Below are 27,550 nucleotides of genomic sequence, written 5' to 3'. Positions count from 1 at the left end.
TTATCAAATGAATACTTTATTAGAGTCATAACACTTATAAAATAAATTTCTTTTCATCATGGAGTTACCAGATTTTAAAACCAACCAACGCTTCCTCATTTTTACAGCTAAGATATATAAAGAAATTCTCAAATGCCGTAATTTTTGTTCAAGTGCTTTGTCAGTCAACTCACAAATCTAGATCGTGATTAATTTACAATTCTAAGTATTCACAGTTAGATGAGTTTTACGCTTGGTTCTTAATGTTCTAGAAGCAATCCATTTACAAAAGTGTCACCAAAGCAGTTTCATGAGATCATTTAATTTAATGCCACCAAGCATGGACCTGTTATACCTTGGAAACAAAAATACAATCTCACAACTAAATCTAGCAGACTAACTTTTAACAATTCTAGTCGGAATGGACAATATATCCTTATGGCACATATATGACTCTGTAATATACAATTCGTAATTCAGGGTTAAGAGTGTGGCATGGAGCTAGAAAAACCAGGGAAGTCGGATATTACAGAAAAGCTATGACATCAGTATAAAGTCACAAGACTGATATCCTCTTGCCGCATAGTAAATATACCTTTTATCTCTGTAGTTACCTCACAAACCAAACCCTAATCAGATTCTTCTTTCTAAGGGATTATCACATAAACAGGATTTGATCATTGAGCATTGATTATGCTACTCATTCAGGATTGTTCTACGTTCCATGAAATCTAACAGCCCAGCTTATACATGGCACTTGTAGTGGATGATTTAGCCAAAAAGCAAAGGGTTGAAAGTATAAAATATTCAAAAGCCCTCTTTTCCCAGAGGTATAGCCCTCTTGAGGCAAGAGATAAGTATCTTGTCTGGACGGGTGGTGTGAGCTGGGGGCCTAACTCTGACTTGTTCTCCCCTTCAAGCCATTTTTGGCATGTTACCACGACCAGGGTCTCTGAGGAGGGTTAAAATACTTTTCTGTGCTATTCATATTCAATAGATGTCAGGACTGTTCTCTAAACACGTGAGGATCTACAACTTGAAGTTATATTTCGTACTCTGTTCAAATTTAACTCAGAGTCATGTAAAAGAATTAGAAGTAAAAAGTTCACCCTTTGGAGAGCTCTACTGGGTAAAGCCTCACATATCCACACATAAATATCTGTATATTCATGCACAGGGTAAACAGCTGCATTTGAAGCATAAATAAACCCACAGGAAGACATCAGGAGCTAGATACCAGTTCCAGGAGTGGTTAGTGGTCTCTGGGGCTCTCATTTTAAGGACGCCAGATGAGCATTTTGCTCAGTTGTTAGGAAACACTTAGGTGGATTAAGCAACTAGGGTTCATTTCATTTTTCCTGTACCCAAGACTCTGCTTGAATTAGCTTGAGAAACTATAGCCCCTTCAAGGGTAAGTATTTGACCATTAACCTAAAGGCAATGTAATTACTGCATGAGACTGAATACTATGTGGCTTCTCTAATTCGCTTTATACCTTTCAGGATCAGTTCAATAAAATACAGAACCCATAACCAAGGTTTTACACCAGAGGTCCGCAAACGACAGCCTGCAGCCCGCAGGCCAAATCCAGCCTGCTGCCGTTTTTGTAAATAAAAATTTATTGGAACACAGCTACACTCACTCATTTACTTACTGTCTATGGCTGCTTTCATGCACCCATAGAGGTGAGTAGTTGTGACAGAGACTGAATGGCCCACAAAGCCTAAAACATTTACCATCCGGACCTTTAAAGAGTGTCGATCTCTGTTTTACACTAACACACAGAGTTCAGTGGGAAGTTTATTTGAAATGTGTTTTTCTTCAGAAGTTTTAGTTACCTATTAAAATTAAGGTTCAGGTGACTCAGTAACTAAACACAAGAGATACCCCTTTTTCTCATGAACAATATCTGTGTATTTTATGGATGTAAAGGGAAATTTTCTTTAAAATAAGAAAAAGAGAAAGAGACAGATGTAAAACGAAAGGCTATTTCTCGGTTTAACATCATACTGAAATTAAAATTCCACCCATGAAATGAACCAGAACTCATACTTAAGATTCTCTCCATATACTAAACAAATTACTTTGGGGATGTTGTTATATCTGGACAAAATGGTATCCAAATTGATGAGACATAAAAAGTACACAAATGAAACTAACACACAGGCAGCGAGTTTGTAAGGGGTGTTACGGTCGCCATCGTCGTAAGGCCAGACCCAAACTGCAACCGTAACAAGCTGTCGTCACAAAGGCAAAAATCTAAGGAAAAAGAAACAACAATTCACATCAGATTCATAACCCCGACTTTAAGAAAACATTTGTCCAAAGGAGCAACTGTCTGAAGACTGACCAGCCTACTTAAAGATACTTCAACGCTAATGAGAATCGTTTACATTCCTCTCTTTTCTTGATGATTTTATCCCCTCACACCATTAACCTTTCTTTTCAACGTTCTGGCCCCTAATAATTTTCTCATTTGTGGACAGCCTTAGGGTGAGCCTTTTTTCACGTACTGGACTCACTTGTTAAGCAGTGGTGAAACCCCTAACATGGTACATATTCAAAACTTCACGAGGAGATGTCTATTTGCACAGTGATCTCACAGCCAAGCAAAGTGCAGCTATCAGGACTTGAGGATGCAGCAAATCATTTCTGTGACAATGGAAAGTGACCTTAGAGCTGAAGAGAGAAAACCCACAGAAATGAATCATCAGATTGGCGTGGGAGATAGTCCTCAAGTCTGTACTTAGCTCTGAATCACTGTTCTTTGCATTCAGCAAGGATTTCTTTAGCACCAGCTATGTATACATCAGTACATTTGGTACATATAAACAGATAATAGGTACTGTCCTCACCCTTTTGGGGTTTATGATTCATAGAAAACTACCAAAGCAGTTAAATATGTTAAAACATTATATGTAGTACAGGAATCCTTTACAAGGAAACCAGAGCTCTGAGAAGGAATATCAGATCCACCTACAGAACATTTTTACAGCATAATTACCATTCTGCTATTATCCCCACCCTTCTTCTGCTGGTTGTCTCTCTGATACATCTCTGATCTAGGCATTTTCTGTTGAATGAGAATGACCACTTTATTTTAAAGTACAAATGTGAAAGTTTAATTAGAACAAGAAATCACAACCACCATGGATTCTGAAAAGCTGACAAATGTCACAAATATTCCCAAACCTAAAACAACAATATTCTTGTTTTATTACCTGCCTGATACATCTTATTTTTGGAAACCCACTTTCTTTGATATCCTTTTCACAAGACAGTGTGCTCTTCATAAGACAACGGCATTAGAGAGATTTTGTAATCTTGGAGAAAATCTAGTATTTCCTCTTCCATGGTTGATCAAAATTTGTTTGATTTCAATAACTTAGAAAAGTTTATTTCAGTTTTATACCGTATTTGTAATGACATGCAAACTGTAGGTTTGTCAAATTTGGGAAACCCTCTATCACATTTCATAAACGATTTATAAAATTTCAGGACATTTCAAAATTTCTTGAGCAATGATACTCTTTTTGTTTTTTTTAAAGACACCAATTGTACTTGAGCATTTGTTACTTTTTTTAAAAAAATTTATTTATTTTTGGCTGTGTTGCATCTTTGTTTCTGTGCGAGGGCTTTCTCTAGTTGTGGCAAGCGGGGGCCACTCTTCATAGCGGCGTGCGGGCCTCTCACTATCATGGCCTCTCTTGTTGCGGAGCACAGGCTCCAGACGCGCAGGCTCAGTAGTTGTGGCTCACGGGCCTACTTGCTCCGCGGCATGTGGGATCTTCCCGGACCAGGGCTCGAACCCGTGTCCCCTGCATCGGCAGGCGGACTCTCAACCACTGCACCACCAGGGAAGCCCAGTAATGATACTCTTAAATGATAAATCTCAAAGTGTAAATCTTAACTACACTCTGAGTTGCTCACATGTAGTTACAATTGTCCTCCATGTCCTCTTTGCAGTGGCAGGTTATGAATTTATGTTATCCTCATTGATCTCAGAATCCTGTGGGGCTGCATACACGTGGCTCCCCCCAGTTCTGTTTATAGTACTGCTCTTGTTTGTGCCTTATAAGCACAGGAATTCTGATAAATTCTACCTCTAATGACTCCCATCAAAAAAAGAAAAAGAAAGCCTGGTGCATTTTTAATTATGTTGAGGATACACCTGAAAGGAGAGAGTTTCTGTTTTGACTAGGAATTCGCTTATGCTTTTGTTCATCCAATGATCTGATCAGCGAGGTTGTTCCCCTGTTGTGAGTCAGCTCAGCTGATTTCACTCACTCACACTGGGCTACCTGGCCCCTGCATGAATGACCACTTTTGATACCTCTTACTAGGGAAAAGGAGTTTTCCTCTCTCTAAGGTATATTGAAATAAAAACAAAAGTGAGGGACTCAGTGGAATGTCACAAACGAATGGCTCATGCATTTAGCTTCTGTCATTAAAACTCAGAAACTAAAGATTTACGTCTACTGGAGGGTATGGATGAAATGGGGATTAATGTAGAACTTGAAGCATGTAGAGGTTTACTAGGGCAGCTTCACTTAGAGAGAGAAAGGGAAGGACAAACCTCCCTAACCATGTCTGAAGTTACACCAGGTAGAAAGCACAATTAGTTCTTTTCACAAAGTAGACTTTGTGGTGCAAGGTCAGCTACTACCGCTGACAGGTATGATCTTACATGAAGTCAGCCTCCTGGTGCTTCAGTTTCATCAACCACAGCACTGGGGTAACAACTTGGCTCATAAGGCTACTGTACAGATAAACAGCTATTATATGTCTAATGCTGACGGTTATTAGTAAAGAAAACTATTGTTGCCGAAGGACTTTCTTGGAGACCTTGACAGGGGAGGGGAAGTGCTGGTAAACTGTATTCATCAAACACTTACTGTGGCTGCCACGTTGATGTTATACTGGTTATCGTTCAAGAGCGGCTGCACAGCCATGGTTCGATTGCAACGTAGATCGTGCAGCGATGTGGCAGCTGCTTCCAGCAAAAAGGCTCCAAAGTAGAAGACGAACACTGTAAAATGGTAAGCGAGATCCTGAAAGAGGGTGGAAAAGGGAGACAGCTACAATGAAAAAGAAGAGATTTTTTCTTCCGTTCCTTATTTCAAATGAAGTTTACGTGCAGGAAAATTAGAACACTGAGACAGTCTTTAACTGCATTTGCCATTTCTTTTGGCTCCCTCAGCAATGTCAAGCTGTCAGAATCCCAGTGAAAATCAACTGACCCGTTGCAATTGGCCCAGTGGCAAACCTTCAGATCCACTGAATTTTAGAATGAAATATATAATTTCAGTTTCGATTAAGGTTCCGTAGCATTCCTATCCTTAAAATTCAAGTAAAACAGCATTTAAATTACCTCCTGTTAGGGTTATTATATAAATCTATTTTATTAGTGTATATTATATCGTTATATAATTATATACACATTCTATAATCATTTTATTTTTGAGCAATTATTATTTTTATCCATTAGATTGTCATCCCATACACTATGGGCCTATGAAATCACTGAATTCAATACCCTATCTCCCGATATTCTAAAAAACAAAACAAACATATACTTCTACAAAAAAGCAGAGGAAATTTTCATACAAAACTCAGCTGTGATTAAGTTATTTATCTCTCGCTGCATTGATGTGACACACAGCTCTTAAAATTCACGTCGTCTTAGGTGAGTTAATACACCATCAACACATCGCTGTGTATTTTTGTTAACAGTTCCTACAGCAGGTACTTACCATTTATTATTATACACCTGACAATCACCATTTGTTATTTCCATTTGAAGTTTTCATCTTAAAAGGAACGGGAAACGTTTGATGACATGGCCTGCGACTCTTGGTACGATATGCTTCCTTCACCAGCCTCATCCGATGCCACCCTCTTTCCTCTTTGAACATCAGCTACTCTGGTCTCATCTTGGTCCCTAGGAATCACTCTATACCTCAGGGTTGATGCTCTTTACGCATGGTAGCGTCTCTGACCGGAAAGAGTCTTCCCACAACCAATTACTTGCGCCTGTCCCCCAGCCCTCCACACCGTTCCCCCCAATAATACCACCTTTCTACTCCTGCTTAATTTTGCCTCCTTCCTCCTTTACAGGAGTATCATACAGGAGTATCAGAACTGAGTTGTGCTGAAGGCTTTCCCTGTCCAGTCCTGTTTCCTCCCCCTTCAGCTTTCATAGGTGTTACCATCCGATAAACTTCTTACACGCCCAACTCTGTATGGCTTGGGTCATACTATCCAGCTATCCGTACTGGCCTTAGGGTCCTACGCACTCTAGAGTGATGGAGGAAAAGACGTAGTAAGGAACTCATGGCAATGGTGGTGACAAAATCACGACATAGGCTCCTAGGGTTCTAAAGTCAGGCATGTAAGTTGTACTGGGGAATTACACGTCTTGGAAAAGCAGCTCCCGGTGTCATCCTGGGCCATCGGAGAGAAGAAACACTTGATCTTGAGACACCAAGTGACTAAGTATCTGGAACTGCTCATGAAGAATGGAGTTCTATCAAAGCCACCAACTCCTAAAGTCATAGCACTGCTTCTTCAGATGGGAAGGGCGCATCAGCGATCAAGCTGAGCTGGGCTACAGGGCACAAGTCTGCTGCGTGAGCAGGTAGCGCAGGCCCCCATGTCACCCACCAGGACGGGACTGCCCTCCTTCCTCAGCCCACACCTATGGCCACGTGGGGGAGGGGAGCCCTTGGGTCCAGACGAAGGAGAAAGAAAACACCTGTGCTTGTTTCTAATGGCACGCTACGCTGTTGCAAGGTGAAAAGGGACAGCAGCTGCATTGCACGTGCATTATAGCCGCACTCGGGGCTGGCTAGGAAAGACAGAGGTTAGGGGATATTTTCCGAACGGCTGCAACGATGAGTGGTGCAGCATGTCACACACTCTGTTAAGAAAGCAAAGCGGCCCAAGGTGAGAACATACAGAGACTTGTGGTCAGTGGTGAAGGGTCTGGCAGGGTAGTCGGGGCCGTGGAGAATAAAAAGGCTACAGGTTTAGAGACAAGAAAGTGTGGAGCAGGAAGACGGACATATGGGATGAAGCATACAGTGTGAAGTGTGACCTTTCTGTTACGTGGTCACGCCCACCAGAAGCACCCACCATGGGATGGCGCGTATAGAAAATGACCCGGCCAGCTGACGCAACCAGCCTTTGTCACCAGTTACCCGGGTAGAGGCATTGTGGGTACAAGAACAGAGTCGCCACGGCTGGGAGGAGGAGGCTATGTCAAGGCCCAAGAGCATGGACTCCCAACTGCCAAAGCTGACCCAGCTACCGCCTTTTCTTAAGGCGGAACCTGCCAGCAACAGAGACTGACTGAGACCCTGATATGGCGCTATTCGTACCTGGCACCAAATTGACGAAACTCAGTTCCTACCTCCCTGGGAGACACATGGTTCATTCTCACAAAACAGACACTCATTCTGAGTATGGATTTGCTTTTCTTCCCTGCAGAACCTCAGCCTCCAAGACTATCCAGGGACTTAGAGAATGCCTGATTTATAGGCGTCTACTCAACACAGCATCTGACCAAGGGACCAACTTCTCAGCAGAGGAGTGGGAATGGGCCCACGACCGTGAGTTGTCTTGTACGCTGCACCATCTAGAACTTGCTGGCCTGAGAGCACGACAGGATGGCTGGCTGAAGGCACACCTGGAGGCACTACCCTGTGAGGATGTGTGGCCATCTTTCGGGACGCGATAGACACGGTGAAAAAGAGTTTTCAATACGGTGTTGTGTCCTCATTGGAAGAGTGAGAACCAAGCAGGGAAGGAGTTTCTCCTCTTACCATCGTCGCTCCCACTTACCTGATGAAAGACTGAGACTGCTGTCCCCACAACTCTGGGCTCTGCATGATCAGAGGTCCTGGTCCCCAGGGCATGTACTCTCGCTAGAGGATACAGCAAGCATCCCATTGCACTATGAGCTACGGCTGCTGCCTGTGTACTTTGGATTCTTTGTGCTCAGGGATCAAAAGGCAAGAGGAGGAATCACCATCTTGACAAGAGAAGGTAGGGTTGCTGACACACAGGAGGGCAGGAAGGAGTCTATGTGGAACTCGGGTGATCTACTTGGGGCCCTGTTAGAACTCTCTTGCCCAACTGTGACTAAAATGGAGAACTGCAGCAATACTGGCCTGAAAGGATAAAGTTACCAGGGAGGGTTTGCATCCCACCACCAGCTAAACCTCGGAGAGCAGCAGACATGAGTGCTGAACAAGGGGAGTTTAAAATGGTCAGTGGAGGGGGGAGGTGACCAAGACCAGCTGTGGCTCTGAGACCAACTCCAGTCAGAGGGGCTGCAGGTTGGCCCTCTACCCTCTCTCTTTTAAGTTCTGCTTCAGGAAGAGAGGCACACTGGAACCCCGGAGGAGCGGGGCCCCAAACACGCATGGAGAAGTGGAACCACATGGTGCAAGAAAAGGTCTGGATCACCCACGGCACGCGCTGAACACGTGTCCCTTCCAGAAAGAACCTGACGTTCTGCTGTGAGGAGCACAGTTAGCGGACAGCTTGGGCTTCAGTGGATTTGAGATCTGCTGCTGTGTGTGAACTAAGGTCACATTCTTCCTGGGCCACCCTCAGCCAATGATGGCCCAGAGCAGATACTGGTGCCTGGCCACCTTCCCCCAACACAACAGTCGTAAAGGGAAGGCTGTGCTCTGGAGCTTCTCACTAATTTGGCCAAGACTTTATCACTCTCTAAGACCTTTCTGCTTTATCCTACATCCTCCCTCTTTTGAAGGTGTTATCCCCTCCCCTTTCCCTCAAAAAAAAAAAAAAAAAAAAATCTCTTATACTTCTAATCCATCTTAGAGTCTGCCTCCCAGTGGCCCAGAGAGGATACGTACACTCTTCTTATTCCCTTCTTGGCCATTAACATAATTGTAATTGTTCTGTCAGTTGTGTAATCGTTTCCTCACTGCCACTGTCTACTCCAACAAACTCTTTGAGAGCCACTACCAGGCCTGTCTTGTACACCATTGTATTTCTAGGTCTTAACATAGGATCAAGCATATACTAGGTGCTCATTAAATATCCCCCACCACTGGAGAGCTACACCCACATTTATGTCTGGCCACCCTGGACATCTTATTCGAATTCCTGCTATGCGTGGGATGTGTGCACAAAGGTCTTCCTCACCCACAATTTCACTCATGGTTTTGGACAATACAGATTATTTGCTCTAAGCCAGAGGTTCTCAAAGGTTAGCGTGTATCAGAAGCACCTGAAGAGCTTGTTAAAACACAGACTACTGGGCACCAGCCCCAGAGTTTTTGACTCTGTGTGTCTGGGTGGAATCTGAGAATCTGTATTCTTAACAAGTTCCCAGGCGATGCTGGGGCTGCAGGGCAGGGAACCACCCTTTATGGACCACCTGTCCGAAGCCCTTGGCCCTCCCCCGTTAGCAGAGGACCCCATCCCGTTTCTGTGTCTCCGTCACATGCTCTTGCTTTTCTGCCAATCTTCCCAACACTCACGCACCCCAGAGCGCAGCTCACCTGTCATCACCTCAAGTAAACTCAGCCTCAAGCATGCCTTGAATATTTTCAGCAGCAGGTAACTCTTTCCCACATTCTTATCTCCAGCCCATGTTCTGCTTCTCAGCTCAAGGTCAAACTTACTAACTATTAAAAAAAAAAAAAAAAAAAAAGCCACGCTGTATATAGGGGGATCCTGTTTTACACAATGGCAGCATGAAAAAGGGATAATAGTCAATCTGAGCTGTAGTTTTCTCATTTGTAAAAATGAGGACAGGGCTTCCCTGGTGGCGCAGTGGTTGAGAGTCCACCTGCTGATGCAGGGCACACGGGTTCGAACCCTGGTCTGGGAGGATCCCACATGCCGCGGAGCAACTGGGCCCGTGAGCCACAACTACTGACCCTGCGCGTCTGGAGCCCGTGCTCTGCAACAAGAGAGGCCACGACAGTGAGAGGCCCGCACACCGCGATGAAGAGTGGCCCCCGCTTGCCGCAACTAGAGAAAGCCCTCGCACAGAAACGAAGACCCAACCCGGCAAAAATAAATTAATTAATTACTAAACTCCTACCCCCAACATCTTCTTTAAAAAAAAGGACAACCATCATTTTCTGTAAGGTCAAATAGGGGAATGAATGTGGGGACAGAAAACATAGCTCAGGACATTTTAAAAATATTAAGTGATTTCCACACTGGGCAGATGGTCACGTGTGCCAGCTACATTTCGGGGGAAGAAAGGGAAGAAACATGTTTAATTGTACAAGGCCTTTTTTTTTTTGGTATCTTTTATTTCTCTAACATATATCTTTCCTTAACACTCCATCTTCCAAAAAGGGAAAAATAAATATGACATCTGTTTAAAGTTAGGTGAAATGGTATTACTGCCAGTCCATATAAAAACAATGAAGAAAAAGCATCTCAAAATTAAAATCTGCTGCTTTCCTCAAATTAGAAGGGGGCAAGTTTTTAGCACTTAATATATGTTATTACATATCATATTTTTATTTCACCATTTACACCCACACTAGAAAGCTTGGGAAAAAATACTGAGGACATCAGCCATGAATATTAATTTAATCTCATGATCAATAAAAACTAGAAGCTATACATACTGTAGGTAATATCTCACAATGGATACTTCTAGAAAATAAATTCTTTATCAACACGCCTTCTTCCTTCATGCATGGCATACAGGCGACATTAAACTGTTATCACAGGGTGGGTGGGAAGCAATACTTTTCTGAGCAATTAATGTCTAACAATTCCAGAATGCAGCAATTAAAAACTGTTACCATCTGGTGACAACTCCATGATATGCATGGCTCAAAAATTTACCTGGCTGAGAGTATACAAGATAAATTTAAAAATCTATCAAAGGTAGCCATGCGGTCAAAAATGACTAAGTGTGTAGAAAATCACAAAGTATGTCCACCATATGACAAGACTGTGTACTAACAACCGCTGCACTGTGTCCTGTGCGTGGCTGTCCCCATTTTCCCCTCAGTAAGAGTGGCCTACTCCAGCTAGAAAGCCGTAAGATAAACTTTGCAGGTGACCTATGGAACAGATTGGCAGTTTCAATTGTCCCTTCCATAAAGTGGTTTCATTAAAAAAAAAAAAAAAACCAACGTTTTATTGTATCTGAACATCAGATACAATGCTACAAATTGGAAAGAAATACAAATTTAGAAAACCTAATTAAACCTAACAAATTTAGGAAACCTAATATTCATGCTTATACTCAATACCGAAGATAAGACTCAATATAAAAGAAAGGAAAGAAAAGGGTATGGACGTTATGTCTAATAAAACCAGGAGTGATATTGGAAAAATATGTAAACATTGGTAAGGCGCGCGCATCAACCAGTTAGACAGAACGTTGAGCACTGCAGGATCCTGGAGACTCACTACTTTTCCAGATATTAACTCTTTAGTTGCTGGGCTACTAGGAGGTCCAGGAAAGGGCCAGGGTGAAAGGGAGCACAGCACTTAGGAAGAGGCAGTAGATTGGGGAAATGGCTATGTATTAACCAGTACCAAAGTACCAGTAGGGCTATACTACTGGTACATACTGGCCAAATACCATCTTCAAGCCTGATATTAAAAGAGCCTGGTGGCACTCACCAACATTAGGGATTGACTGATTCATTCATGAATTATTTTAGGAAAGCCAGGCATTTAGAAAAAGGAGATTAAGCATCTATTTGTAACTTAAATAGGGATTTTTGATCTTCATCACTTGAGTAATGATTAGAAATATTTTCTCATCGTTAATGAGAAATCAAGGCAAAAATGCAGAGATACGTTGTATCAGGAACCTAAGAAATAGGACTTTCAAAGTTTCAAAGTGCACGCCTCAGCGTGTTTAAGGACTTATGGTGATTACTGACCACTTACTATAAATCAGACACAAAGCTGAGCACTGTATACTACATGAGTTCCATTATTCGTTGACAGCATCTGGTGAGGTCGGTATTATTATTAGTGTTTTTACAGAGGAAGAAATGAGGTTCAATATTTTGCCCAAGGCTACATGGTTAGTGAGCAAACCAGACTAAGCTCAAAGCCTGTGCATTACTATAACCACCACACTACACTCTTCCTCCTTAGCTTTATACTAACCCGTGCCATCTGCCCCGGGCTGACTGAATGGACAGCCGCATTTGCTTAGACTTCACTGCTGATGACAACTGGGATGATGGTTCTCTTTATGGTCTATAAATAAGACAAGAACAAATATTTTCCTTGCTGCTGAATAAAATACTACCACACCGGAAAGGAACATATATAAAGCCCGACTAAAGGTCTGATTGAAGTTCCTAAGCACCAAAGCGTGAAGGAAACCTAATGGCGGTTCTTCATGAACTTCATTAAAGCACTGTCCACCATGCGTTGGAATTCATGCTCCACTGGGGCCCATTTTGAGACAGTCCCAGAGAATGAATAACCACAAACATGAAAGAGGCTCCCTATATTATATGAGAAAAAGGGAAAGTAAGTTGACCCAATTTAATGGCGTCATAATTTTTAAAATGGTGTCGATGGGAAATGCATTTCTTAAAACGTATCAATTCTTGCCAGTCTAGGACAGGCGTTGAAAATAAATATAAAATATCCCCTTTCCTTTTCTAAGTATTTGGAGAGTAACATATAGAGCTACTTGTTTTCTGAACAGAATATACGTATTTAATATCTGAAGCAGGAATCAATGGAAAATTTTAAGATACATGGCACAGCATCCGTCTCTCCAATAGTTCAATAACTGTAACGTGATTCATTTGTTGTATGAAACAAAACAGTCTTTGCGGAAAGGTCATCTAACTCATAAGGGAATCACAGAGAGATGGCTCAGCTCTGTCACCACAGGACCTGAGCAAGCTGGGACCCTGCTGTCCAGCAAGGCCGGCCACACGGCAGGCAGCATAGCAGCCTCTGTGCTCCGACCTTTTCTCTCCCGCTAGAGGCAACAGATAGAACAGGGCAACCAGCATTTCAGGACAGGATGAGATATTTATAAGTTTCTCACGTTTTCCTGAAAGAGACTTAAATATCCCTTACCAGGAAGTTCCAGTTGGCATTAATCTGAGTCACCACGCCAGAGAGGAACACGCCCAGGAAGAGGAGGGAACAGATGAAAGCCGTCACGGACACGAACATGACCCATCCTTGCAGCAGAGGTAGAGGAACATTGGAGGAGGCGACCAGGATCCACACGAGTGCCCCAAGCACCTAAAGGGAAAACGAAACACGGTAATAGGTTTGGGCCATAGAACTGAACGTGCCTGCGTCAGGCTCACCACTGCCTTTGCTCCCCCCCAGACTCCTGCACGTGTCCCTGCAACCCCGCCAGCGACTCGTCTCTATCATTACTGGAGAGCTTTCTTCTCTCAGGTGTAGGCTAGCACTTCTACTCTGGGACCCGATCTGACTCCACACCTATTTCTGCACCTGCCTTCCTGTTGGGCCCTCATCCTCAGCCCATGACCAGGCTCAGTATTCTCTCACCATCTAAAAGTATTTTCCTTCAAAAGAACTTGAAAAAGAAGAGATACGTGTATATGTATAACTGAATCACTTTGCTGTACACCTGAAACTAACACAACATTGTTAATCAACTATGCTCTAATATAAAATAAACATTTAAAAAAATAAATAAATGAAAGTATTTTCCATTGACCCTGCTGCCTCTCGAACGACTGCCCTCTCTGAGGATTTCCCTTTTCAGTACACGATTGTTACAAATTCATCTTTGCTAGGTCTCCACCTTCTCTCCTCGCTGTTACTCTTCAAACTACTGTCCACTGGCTTCTGCTCTCACCATTTCTCAGAGAGGCTATTAACAACGATCGGCCATGACTTCCTAACTTGTCACTTCTAATGGCCACGTTTCAGTCCTTATCATGACCGATTTGTACAGGTGAGATCATTGCCTATATATAGCATAGCAGCTATTGTACATGACAGTAAACAATAAAATCTTCCACTGACACTCTTCTAGGTGCTGGGCATGAGAATAGATACTTGAGATATTCACAGATCTAACATTCAATGATTACCTACTGTCGGGCATTGTGCCAGGTGCTAGGAATAAAACGGTAAACAGTGGTCTCGACCATCATGTAATTCACAGTCTCTTACAGAAAAGAGAAAATTAAGCAAGTCACTAAGATGCTGGGCAAACACTGGGCAAAGTCCACACAATGAGGGTTCTAAATCCAGATTTGAAAAGTCAGGAAACACTCCCTAGAAGCAACAACCCAAAGGACAGGGCCAGGGGGAGTAGCAGAGGGCAGAGAAGGCTGTTCCAGGGCAGGGGGGTGAGTTGAGTCTTAAGATGGTTTGGGGAAGCTGAGGAACACTTGGCAGAGCTGAAGGGCAGAGCTCAGGGTGACAGGAGCAGCGGGCACCATGTGCAGAATGGCCAGAGGTGTGAGCTGGACACGCAGCTGTGGGGGGTTCTGAAGGTCAGGTCAAGGAGAGGAACTTCACCCAAGGGCAACGGGAAGCCCCAGATCACCTTGAGCAGGAATGAGCGTGCTCAGGTTTGTATTTAGGAGTTTCTCTCCGGCTGGAGTGTGACGATGGGCTGGAGGGGAACAGGCGGAGGACTGGGGGACCACAGCGGAGACCGTTACGGTAACAGAGTGTAAAGTAGACTCAAGGAGCGGAGGACAGACAGAGGTGAGTGGCTCAGAGAGAAACTGAAGTAGATGTGAGGGTGGCTGGTGGCTGATCAGATGTGGGACATGACGGCAGAAGAACAGATAAGGAAAATACCCAGATTTCTGGCTGGGACAGCTGGGAGGGAGTGAGAAGACACAGGAGGAGAAGTGGTTAGGGGTGAAGACAGGCAGTTTTACGATCCTGACAGCAACAGCCTCGTGCATACTACCACTAGAGATAGAGGCTACACACCCTCTGCATGGCATTCCAGGACCTTTATGAGCAAACCTGCCTTTTGCATACTTGTCTCTTGCCACTAAACCCCGCACATCTCACATTACAGAAAAAGAAATGAACAGTCCAGAGACAAAGCTCTTTCACATCTGAGTGGCCTGACATATGCTGGCCCAGAACGTCATTCCCTCCCCATGTGTATCTGAGAAACTCCCATGCACAGCTCATCCTGAAGAGCACATCAGCCTAAAGGTCGTTCCTGAGTTCCACCCCATGCTCAGGCCCCCCTCTGCCCTCTGGGCAAGCTCCCTACTATGGATTTGTTACGTTGATGGGAAACATTGTAACTGATGCCCCTGGCTCTCAGTCCAACTGTACTGTTAGATCTTCTTGGCGGCATGCTGCCTTATAATGGCTTGCATCCCATATCATTTATTAATCGACATAATAATTCTTTCCTAACTCTCAGTCAGGCACTGTGCTACATTTGGCAACACAAAAACCTAGGCTACGGTACACCTGCCTGGAGACACCGACAGGCAAATGGGAATCAATTCCCCCCGGCCCCCATCCCCCCACACAATATAGGCGATATCATAGAAGCAGGTACGCCTGGCATACGGAAGGCTCTCAGCTATTTGCTGAGCAAACAAACTCCTAGTTCCCATATGAGAACAGTTGGAGCAGCAAATATTAAAAACCAATAATCATGTGACTCTTGCTAGATAATATCCAAACTGTGTAAGTCACTAAAAGTTAAAAATACAAGTATTGCTTCTTTAAAAAAGGCCCATACAATTCATCAGTACTTTGAAAAACATTTTGGAAAGCCTAATAAATTATCACTTGAGCAATGATAACAGAAGTCCCAATCTAATAAATTGATAATAGTGGTGGTATATCTCAAGTCCTTATTCCAAATCAAATATGAACAATCAACCCAGAAAGTTTCAGGAAGTAAATCTAGGTCATGGGTAATCATGCATATTAAAAAAATGTAACCACAACCTTATTAGTAGCTATGAAAGAAACAGTGTCCCTGGTAAAAGATTCTATACTCTTTCATACTGTTTACTAAATATTTGAAGGTGATAAGATCTTCCATTTTTTCTTTTTTTCTCAGCCTCTTCTTGGTAGACTTTTCTTACTCTCCCATCACAAATAAGCTACATTAAATACTGTTTAAGAAATATACATCATTATTCCATATCTATTAATTCAAGAATCATTTATTGAAACTCTAGGTGCCGGTATAAAGAATAATAAAGAACAATTGGCCACTGTTTATTAGGGACAGGCAGACTCAGATAGATAAGCATAATTATATGATATCGAGATTATGATAATTTCACACCTCTGAAGAAGAGGCTATCCGATCCCTTGGAATTAAACATAACATGTAATAAACCTGGACTGGACCTCAAACTGGTCAGCCTCAAATCTGCTGCCAGGCACTGTAGAAGGACACTGAGGAAAAAAAAAAAAAAGGCAAGGTTCAATCTCCAGGAGCTCTAATAAGGGAGAAATAGACACCACCAAATCTGATTCAGGAGCAGATTGTGGCCAGTGCTATAAAAAGGGCTCAACCCTGTGTGATCCCAGAGATTGCCAGAGGGAAGAAGAAACAGAATGGGAGGAATCTAGACAGTAGGCAGGGGAGGCAGGTTTTTTTTTTTTTTTTAACATCTTTATTGGAGTATAATTGCTTTACAATGGTGTGTTAGTTTCTGCTTTATAACGAAGTGAATCAGTTATACATATACATATGTTCCCATATCTCTTCCCTCTTGCATCTCCCTCCCTCCCACCCTCCCTATCCCACCCTTCTAGGTGGTCACAAAGCACCAAGCTTATCTCCCTGTGCTATGCGGCTACTTCCCACTAGCTATCTATTTTACGTTTGGTAGTGTATATATGTCCATGCCACTCTCTCACTTTGTCGCAGTTTACCTTTCCCCCTCCCCGTGTCCTCAAGTCCATTCTCTAGTAGGTCTGTGTCTTTATTCCCGTCTTACCCCTAGGTTCTTCATGACCTTTTTTTTTTTTGAAGCGGGCTCTCAAGGCAGACGAGGGCTGTGACAGCGGATGCTAATGTGAAACAGTAGAGATGAACTCTTCTTGTCGGACTCAAAACTACAGCCCTTCCCAAACCTCAAAGGCTTGGAAAGGGAACTGTGTGTGTATATGAAAAGAGAACAGACTTGCCTCCCCATTTGTGGTGTGTGTGTGGCTGGAAAGGGGGCAGGGGAGGCTGGAAGGTGTAGGGATGCCTCCCCCGTCCCAAATATACACACACACACTGCATCCCTAGATCAGAGATTCCGTGAAATACAGATTTAAGTCATCCTTACCACAGGAGCTTTGGAACATAGAGGATGGCCCAGAGAAGAGAAATAGTCCCACACTGGAGATCCACCTTCCTCGTTGTAAGACTGTCACATTGGTGAATGGGTCCCTAGGGCCTTGACACAGTTATTTCTCCTTACTTCATGATAAGCTACCTTTTCTTTTGGCCAAAAGCTACCTTTTCTCCTGAGCTTCCCAATCTAGCTCCAACTTTAAAAACTGAGCTTTTAATAACATTACCAATGCTTAGTATATTCCCTTCACCTAATTCTGCACATTACGAAGCTCAGAGTATTTACCACTCCTGTTAATTATCAGCATTCCTGTTCAGTAGAGGTGGCTCTGGAGGTAGCCCGTTTTTAGAAGTGAAATGCAGAGCACAGGAATGGTTAAAATCTGAGGGAGAATAGTTGATAACGTTTCGTAGCAACTGCAGAGTGCGCACACCCTGAAGACGGCTGGAATTCCTGTTCACCCACGGGGAACTGAATCCACATTCTGACCCCTTGTCTATCACGGCCTTCCACCACTCTCTGGTGTCCTAAAACGTCTGAGAATTATACACAAAACTCCCAAATGCACCACCTTTTGAAATTTCTGTAAGGAACCAAGTCAGGGCTCATGACTCTGAATCTCAAGCTCTGACAAAAAGACAACCCGACTTCCAGGTAATGCACAGGCAAACACGTCTTCACGTAGATATTGGTCTTCCCCTGCGACCCCTCACCTCCTGAGCTCAAATTTAGGCGAATCTGGCACACACTTCAAGTGCTCAAATATACCCCGAGTTGCCGTGATTAAGTTGCTACCCATTCCAAGACCCACGGCTCTCCTTTGTGGCCGGCTGCAGTGTATGCTCATCCCTTCAGTTTAGCTCCTGCAGGGCAGAAGGGTGTACCTTGGCTGAAGCCTTCCCATAAGAAAGCCATGGAAGTATTATTCATCCACACGCCACACCGAACTGAACCCTCAGAGCTGGAGCTAAAACATGTTTTCACTAGGAACTGTGCACTGGCAAGAATATATAACCCCGCGGGAAACCATGGTCTTGAGCAAGCGGCGATTCTGGCTGTGTGGATTACAGACTTCCCAGATTGAGTCCTATTTGGACGGTCTTCCTATGTCCCCAAAGGATTCCTTTTGCAAACACCCTTTTTCTTTTCGAATGTCACTTATTTCCTAATAGCGTGCTTTTAAACCATGCCCTCCGACATCTTGGCTAATAATTTTCAAACCACTTGGACACCTTCATCTTAGTATACTCTTATTATTCACTAAGTAAACAGGCCAATTCCTACTCTGACCTATTTTCAGTCAGTGTTTGGAATGAAACCAGGGAAAGGTAAGTGAAGCTGAAGGTATAAAGGACTGGTTAGACTGCCCTAAGGAGAAACATTTCAATACTTAGAACTTTCTGTGAATAACATATGACCCTCTCTTTCCAGTTCTCCTACTGCTTACATACTGGGCTTTTCATCACTTTAAATCAGTGAGGATGAACAAATCAGAAAGACTAGAGGAAAAAATGTCTCCCAGCCTGGCTTACGGAGTTAATCTGAGTAAGAGGTTGAAGCTGGTGAGGGTAACAGAAATACGAGCTAGCATTTATCTAGGTCTTGTGTTCAAGCACTATTCTAAGGGTTTTATTTGTACCAGTTTAATCCTCTGAGATTAACACTGAGAGATTAAACACTGAGAGCTAAGTACTATTATTATTACCATTTTATAGAGAAGTTAATCAAGGTAGAGAGTCATTAATAAATTGTTCTAAGTTATGCAGTTAATAAATGTTAGACCTGGGATTTGAACCCGGCAACTGGCTACCAGAGCTTATGCTCTTAACATTATGTTAGTTCGCCCCCATCAAAGTTTCGTGTTTATTCTAGAGCAGGGTTTCTATACCTTTGCCATGGATTGGTTTGGGGCAGGGGCAGGGTTGATTCTCCAAAATCATATCAAATTGGGTAGATAAGTGCACATACACTTTTCTGAGGGCACCGTCTACAATGTTCATCAGAATCACAAAGTGGTTTGTGGCCCTCCAAAAGTTCAGAATACCTTATCTTCTTGATAACCCCTCCAATTTCAATGGGCGCTACAAATGAAACAAGAGGATTAAAGGATGTTAAACATGCTCAGACTATTTATCTTCTAGTGAATAGATTACCTATAACTCCATTTTACACACAACTTGTATTCCAAAGAATGTTTTTAAGTGGGAACATACTTCAGTCAACAGATACAATACCTGATAGCTGTGTTTACAAGGCAGCCCATAAAAGTGTAACGTCACTCATGATGTGACTGCAGTCCGGTGGTTATAGCACTGGTGAATACTCCTGCCTGCCTCTCCAAGCTCACCCTCTCCCCTGCGATGCTCCTTTCCCTGCCACCCTGTCTCTGCACTGCAGCCTCTGTCCCTCATCCCCTGCACACAAAGCGTCTATTACACTGGTCCATGCTTCTGCTTAGCGTGCTGCCATCAGAATTTTCGCTGGATAACTAAACTCCAATACTATGTCTTCCAGAAAGACTTCTCTGGCTGGATGCCATCGCTTGGTGCTTCCATGGCTACCAAGCTGATAGTAATCTTAAAATGGAAAGCCCATATGATAGGGGAGAAGTATGCTCTGGCCCTCTTTTATTCTTATTTATAATTTCCCTTGATTTTTAAAATCGTCTTTTCATGTTTATAGGTAACTAGTTATCACCTAGGTTAAAAACGTTCACGCATGCCCATGCTTCAGTATCAACAAGGACTGTACAAGTCATTGCCTCTTTTCTTTCTTTTTACCTTCCTTCTTCTGAAAGCTATTATACGAAAGTTAGGGATGTCATCTATGGAGACTACGAAAGGGCATGGCCCTTTTCATATAAAACAGGACAGAGGAAATTCAGGTCAAACTTTAAACTCCTGGAGAGGAGTCATGACATTTTAAAAGTTGGGCAATAATAAATGCTGGAGAGGGTGTGGAGAAAAAGGAACCCTCCTACACTGTTGGTGGGAATGTAAATTGGTATAACCACTATGGAGAACAGTATGGAGGTTCCTTAAAAAAATAAATAGAGCTACAATATAATCCAGCAATCCCACTCCTGGGCATATATCCAGAGAAAAGATACATAATACATAATGCATAATTCGAAAAGATATATGCACCCCAGTGTTCATACCAGCACTATTTACAATAGCTAAGACATGGAAGCCACCTGTGTCCACTGACAGATGAATGGATAAAGAAGATGTAGTATACACACACATGGAATATTACTCAGCCATAAAAAAGAATGAAATAATGCCATCTGCAGCAACATGGATGGACCCAGAGATTATCATACTAAGTGAGGTTAAGCCAGACAAAGACAAATATTATATGATACAGCTTATACGTCTAATCTAAAAATGATACAAATGAACTTATTTACAAAACAGAAATAGACTCACAGACATAGAATATAAACTTATGGTTACCAAAGGGGAAAGGGCAGAGGGATCAATTAGGAGTTTGGGATTAAAATATATACACTACTATATATAAAATAGAGAACCAGCAAGGACCTACTGTATAGCAGAGGGAACTATACTCAGTATCATGTAATAACGTATAATGGAAGAGAGTGTAAAAAAAAGAATACATATATATACATATATATGAATAATTGAATCTGCTGTAAATGAATGAACTGTGCTGTACATGTGAAACTAACACAACATTGCAAATCAACTATATTTCAATAACAAGTTAAAAAATAAAATAAAATGCTAGAAGAAAAAAAAAAGTTGAGGGCTTCCCTGGTGGCGCAGTGGTTGAGAGTCCGCCTGCCGATGCAGGGGACACGGGTTCGTGCCCCGGTCCGGGAGGATCCCATGTGCCGCGGGACGGCTGGGCCCATGAGCCATGGCCGCTGTGCCTGCGCATCCGGAGCCTGTGCTCCGCAACGGGAGAGGCCACAACAGTGAGAGGCCCGCGTACCGCAAAAAAAAAAAAAAAAAAAAAAAAAAAAAAAAGTCGGGCAAGACATAAGAGGGCGTACTCCAAATCTGCTCTTCCCCGCTCCAGTCAGTTTCTCTAGAATATTTTCACACTGTTCAGTTTGTCCTACAGAACAATCACACAGCATTTGTCAAGTACTGAACGTGCGTGGTATTGGCTACACCTGCCTGGTTCCTGTCCCATGTCATTACACAGTCTTTCCTATTCAGCTATAGCTATGCGGATATGCCACACCCATGGCTCCTACCACCCGGTACGACATTTCTATCAGGCACCACAAGACAAATCTCCTCTCCTTAACCTTTTCCTTTGGAGCTTAAGGTCAAGGTTTTCAGCAACTTGGTTTGAAGTTTTCCATGTTTCAGTTCTAATTCTTACAGAACTGCCAGCCAGGGAAAACGATTGCTGAAAATAATCTCTGGCAGGGGCACTTTTTTTTCTTATGAAGTTTTAAAGACTTTTTTTCACATGGATGGAGATTTTTAACCCAGACGCAAGGTAAAAATTTTACCTATAGAATTAAAACCCCTTTAAAGCAGGGAAAACACGCCCACAGGTAGCCCCTCCTTCACCACTGCAGACACACAATGTCCCTTTGCAACCGAAATCTATTTTCTGGGTGAGAAGAGAGAAGTCTATACAGCTGAACATTTATGTGTTAGTCCATCTACAGTCAAAGCTGCAGGTTGAAAATAACCTGAAATTCCTTCCATAGAATTATCTGCATGACTGCACATGCCTGCTGCACAGCCCCTCCTTCCCCATCATCCTTTCATTAACATTTCATTTTTCTGGCGTAAGTCCTCTGTGTTACATCTTATACTTAAGTTTGGTCTACGATCATTTCAGGCCATGTCAAAACTTTACATGGGGCTTCCCCGGTGGCGCAGTGGTTGAGAGTCCACCTGCCGATGCAGGGGACACGGGTTCGTGCCCCGGTCCAGGAAGATCCCACATGCCATGGAGCGGCTGGTCCCGTGAGCCATGGCCACTGAGCCTGCGCGTCCGGAGCCTGTGCTCCACAACGGGAGAGGCCACAACAGTGAGAGGCCCGCATACCGCAAGAAAAAACAAAACAAACTTTACCTATGTGGTTGACCTTGTAAATATCAAATCTGTGCCTCTTCTCTGCTTTTCTTTGTCCTACTTCTAGTTCTCATCACCCCTCATCCAAACCACTGCAATAAGCCCTTTAGCTGACCTTCCTGCCTTCAATCTCTCTGCTTTATAACCAAACTTCATTACTCAAAGATTTCTGCAAGTCTGATCAAGTTAGCCCTGTCCTTCAGCAGCTCCCCATCACAGACAAAAACAAATGCTATGCCTTGGCCTATCATTCCTCAGCAAACCACACCTTGAACCCTACCTGCTCTTTTTCCTCCTCCTGCCACCTCCCCATAAGTCATGTAGAAAAACACACACAGAAAAACACCAACCATTGCCAGAACTTCATGCCATGGTCTTTCTTGTCTCTGGGGTTTGCACATGCCCTTGTTTCTACCTGGAATTCTCTTTCCCACTTTTGTCTACTGAACCTCTACTCATCATTTCAGGCTAAATTCAAATGTCACCATCCCATTAAAGCTGCCTGTCCTGGCCTTCCCAGTGGCCAGATGTACTCCACCCTGTTTTTCAATAGTACTTTTCATAAACCAATTTTTTTTTTTTTTTTTTTTTGGCGATACGCGGGCCTCTTACTGTTGTGGCCTCTCCCACTGCGGAGCACAGGCTCCGGACGCGCAGGCTCAGTGGCCATGGCTCACGGGCCCAGCCGCTCCATGGCATGTGGGATCTTCCCGGACCGGGGCACGAACCCGTGTCCCCTGCATCGGCAGGCGGACTCTCAACCACTGCGCCACCAGGGAAGCCCATAAACCAATTTTATCACTTCAAATGCAGCACTGTAATGCTTTCTTGGATTTATACTTTACTGTATAGGACTTTCTTTTAAGGGCAGGAGTTATGTTAATTATCCTATTTCCAGGGCATAAGATAAGGCCTGATGCATAGCAGGTTATTAATTACTTGTTGAAAAAATGAAAATTATTATCGCATCCAAAACACTGCAGTTAGAAGCCTGTGAATAAGAGTCCTAGACCATCTCCCATAAAGAGAAATGTTCAGGAATATCATGGGGAATGTAAACAGTTTCCTAAATACTGAAACTGTGAAACACACTGAATTCAATAATGACCTTTATTCTTTTCCATGTTTAATACTGTTACTTCCAATCTTCTTGTGCATAATACTCACTGAGGACAAAGGACCAGAAATAGCTTGTTTAGCCCAATAGTACAGATGTTCCAATGTCATTTTCTTATAATACACCTGCCTGGAAAGTGCGTTAGCTATAGTTCACTTTCCATTGTTGTGTCTTTATTCCCTGAATGGTAGTTATTTGGGGGGCATATCCTCTCAACTAGGTTATAAGCTCTTTCAAGTGAGGCAGAGTTTAAATATCTTTGTTCCCAGAATAGTGTCTGCCGCACAACAGGTATTCAATAAACACCTGATGAATGATTTACAAAACATTAATTCAGGAAACACTGAATCAAAACATTAGATTTTGAAAATGATAACTTTGGACGGCAACGTTTTCCATCTTAAACTAAAAGGTTTCACTTTGCAAAACTAACTTAGTATTAAACTCTTCATAGCAAGCACACATTGGTAGGTATAGCTGAGTGCAAAAACCCAGAGGTAGACAACTTAGGTGCCTAGCAGTACAACATACCTATCTCAAGAAAACCACACCATGCATGTGAAGTTGCAATACCTCCACCTATAAAGCCAGTGCTATAAACTACTTTGCCTGGTGTTTGGAGGCTGGCAATATCTGTATCTTTTGAATTATCTCCCCAACAAATGCCTGACACTTGAGAGATTGTGAATGTGGTACAACAAGGCAAATTGAAATTAAATCATTGAGCAAAGTTACTGGTTAGTGCGAGAAGTGAATTCCAAGATCATGGTTTCATTAGCTTAGTCAACTATAGATAGCCCAGCATCTTTGTCAGATGCAGTTTCAGGTATTCAGTTTTAGACAGCAACGGGACATAAAGAAATTGCAAAGACAAATGGATTCGATAGAAAGTCAAAATTAAGGAGTTTGGGCATATTCAGAAACACTGGCAGAGGCTAAAACAAAGGGGTCCCCAGAAAGGACATCACCCAGAGCTTAGAACTGCTTCTGGTGAATTCTCACGTTTAATTTACAGAGAGAAATTTCTGAAGAGGAGCCATGGGAGACTGAACAATTTCAAGGGATCAGAAATCCGGGACCAAAGCGCTTCGAAAGTGTCTACTTTGCTTATATCTGTGCATCTCCTCCGGTGTGGATGTTCTAGGTAGAGAGAGGGGACCAAGGTGGCCTCCACCTCTGCTCTCTTAAAGCACATGATCCAATAGCTCTAAGTGGCACAGCAGGATGAGGGCCAAGAAGGAGCTATAGTTTGGCTCTAATGTGGTCTCTTGTTTCTCTGAGGTCACCAGTTTCACCGGAATATTCTGGGCCTTTTATTTTTTCCAGGTTGGGCTGGGGAGGAAGGAGGTTGATATCAAGTAAAAGGTAATGGAGGCCTATGATTTAAACCTATCGAGATATTTGGCCAAAAAAAGTGAAAATTAAACGGAAATGGCTTTCAGAAGTGATGCTGTTCTATCTAGATAAGGATCCTGGAAGCGTTTTGGGGCTAAGAAGCCAGAGGAAATGAAGGGACGAGAGGAAGGGATTGGATACTTCTGTGAGCCTGGGATTTCCCCTGGGATGGGGCGTGGCAGAAGTTCTAGCAGAAGGAGAGGATTCACATTTGCAAGAGAGAGCTGTCTTGTCCACAGAGCCCTGAAAAGGCCTCCCTTGGTGGTTCCCAGACATGACCGTACATTAGAACCTCCCGGGAGCTTTTTAAAAACCTAATGGACTCGGTAGCTCCCCCAGAGAGTCCGATTTAATTAGTCTGGCCTAGCGACAGTATTTTAAAAATCTGCCCAAGCAATTAAGTATAGCAGGAGTTGAGAACTAACCAATGGGCTAGATAAATACAGAGATATGGGGGTGGGGGGGAGGAAATAGAATAAACCACTTTCCACTTTTTTTCCCAGAATTAGGTGGAGTTTCCAAAAGTGTCACATGATCACCAGTGGCTCTTGAGATGGAATTTGATTTGATAGCACATGGCTAGGCCTTCTTTGCATATATATACATATATGTATGTCACAGTTTTTACATATATACATATATATGTAAACATATAAGTATCTATTTGAATAAATATTCGAAAAATATGACAGCATAGCAAATTTGAGAATTCATGTTTTTATTGCTTAGGATGAGGCTAAGGTAAGGTACTGAAGCTCAGAAAGTGAATGCATTTGAAGTGCACAATCTGTAAATTCTAGAACAGGTGAATGTGGCAGGCAAAAACTTCTAACAGAGGCAGGCAAACAACTGGAGTTTGAGGAACACGGAACTAAAGTAGCCCAGAGCCTATAAAATCCTTCTTCCCAGGCTTCACTGCTCTCAGGCTGTCCCCCTCCCCACAGTGGGGCTGCCCACCCAAGGCCACCCTCTCCCCGCTCTTCTCACCTGGATGCCCGCACCTCATCCCAAGCATTCAGATGCTTCCGAACTGGGCTCAGACTCAAACCAGTTTCTCCTAGCCTCGCAGTCACCATCCGATTACTGATGTCATAGCCGGTAACTCACTTGTCTCCTTTTTCAGATTCAAATCTGAGCTAAACTTAACTTAGGGTGCCTTAGCAAAATAGGGCGGAAAACCAATGCTCACAAGGCGTTCCAGCCCCACAAGCACAAAAGTGAAACCGAAGCGACCCAAATCCAGGTTATGCAAACTCAAAGGTGTGGGTGTGGGTGAGGGGGACGATATGCAAACTCCAAACCGAGCAAACAAAGCCAGCCGGCAGGAAAGGCACTGACTGGCAAACGTTTCACTCTGTATTTGCCATTCTCAGGACATGATGTAACCTCAGGTTGCCCAATTTATATTTGCACATTTTCCCCAGCGAGCTTCAAAACCTCCCAACTCCATTAAAGTGCCTTTTTAAAAGTTCACGTCTGCAGCCCAAGAAGCCTGCACGACAGGCCGGGTGCCCCGACGGTCACCTAGGCCCAACCAAGTGCGCTGAGAGGGTTTGGAGTTGCAAAGGTAGACTCGGAAGGGAGAAGGCGCAAACGCAGGCGGCGAGGAGCTTGACAGCCACGTTTGTACTTTTACCCTACCATTCTCAGCCCACTTGATTAGACACTGCCCAGGGCACCGTATGGGCTTCACCTTTTCCCTGCCCTGCCTCCTGAGCCCCGCTGCTCTCCCCAATCCAAAGGGCGCTCATAATGGTAAAAGGAAAAAAAAAAAAAAGCCCACGTCTTCTAGCCCTCCTCCTCCGCTTCCTGGTACCTCCTGCCCCTCCTTCCACATCCTAGCGGCCTCCTGGTCACCCGGTCGTTGGCTCCACCTTGCAGCACCCAACAAAATGGCAGGTAGCATCAGGCGAGGCCCAGAGCGCCGGCACCCGCTCCAGCCCAGCGTGGCCCCCGGCCAAACCGCCGGGGGTCTCTGACAGTACCCCAACTCCAAAGAGCCTTCTCCTCTCAGAGTCCCCAATCCTCGGCCCGCGGGGCCTCCTGCTCGCTCTCCCGGGACCATTTCTTTCGCCAGCGGAGGAGCAGGTGCCAGCGTAACAGGTGCCAGGCGAGAGGGCCAGGGCGGTGGCGCCGTCGCCCGGGTGCGGGCTGCGCTGGGCATCGGGAGGACCCCGGGAGGGGCGCAGGAGAAGCCCACGCCGGGGGGACGGGAGCTGGGGGCCGCGCAGAAGGACGCAGCCCGGGGGGCAGGATGCAGCTGCCAGTTCTCGCCACCCGGGGCGCGACCCTCGCCCAGGCTGCCCCACTTACAATCTCCAGGCAGACGAAGGCGCCCGAGTAGGTCCGCAGGATGTCGGGGCCGACGGGCAGGGTGACCCGTGGCGCCGGGAAGGACACGGCGGGGTTCGCGGGCGGCGGGACTGGCGCTCCGCCGGCCGACATGCTGCCGCTGTCGCTACTGCGTCTCCGCGCGCCGCCGCCACCTCCCTCCGCCCGCCTCCGCCTGCCTCCGCCTCCCGGGCTCCCGCCGCCGCCGCCGCCGCCGCCGCCGCCGCCGCCGCAGCTGCTCGGGTCCGCGGGCTCCGGGCGCGCCGCCCGGGAGGGGGGCGTGGCAGCGCTGTCTTCGGCCAGGCGGGGCCCCGCCCCGTCACGTGGGCCCAGGTGAGCGCGCCTCCGCCCCGGCGCCCGCGCGGGTCACGTGCACAGGTGCGGCGGCCAC

The 27,550-nt window shown here is 44.4% G+C and overlaps 1 protein-coding gene across 1 annotated transcript; it reads right to left on the bottom strand.

The window, feature by feature from the left end:
- On the bottom strand, window positions 1-27,343 carry MAL2 (mal, T cell differentiation protein 2). The gene is made up of 4 exons (XM_059995100.1): window positions 27,142-27,343; window positions 13,051-13,221; window positions 4,875-5,030; window positions 1-2,238 (listed from the first exon to the last, which is right to left on the bottom strand). Exons 1-4 carry the CDS (start codon window positions 27,271-27,273, stop codon window positions 2,167-2,169), a joined length of 531 nt encoding a protein of 176 aa, XP_059851083.1. The 5' UTR covers window positions 27,274-27,343; the 3' UTR covers window positions 1-2,166.
- Window positions 27,344-27,550: the final 207 nt, after the last annotated feature.

The sequence above is a fragment of the Delphinus delphis genome, chromosome 17 (genome assembly GCF_949987515.2).
Source record: "Delphinus delphis chromosome 17, mDelDel1.2, whole genome shotgun sequence".
NCBI lineage: Eukaryota > Metazoa > Chordata > Mammalia > Artiodactyla > Delphinidae > Delphinus > Delphinus delphis.
The sequence above is the reverse complement of the archived record's forward strand: the minus strand, read 5'-3'. Positions and strand labels throughout refer to the sequence as shown.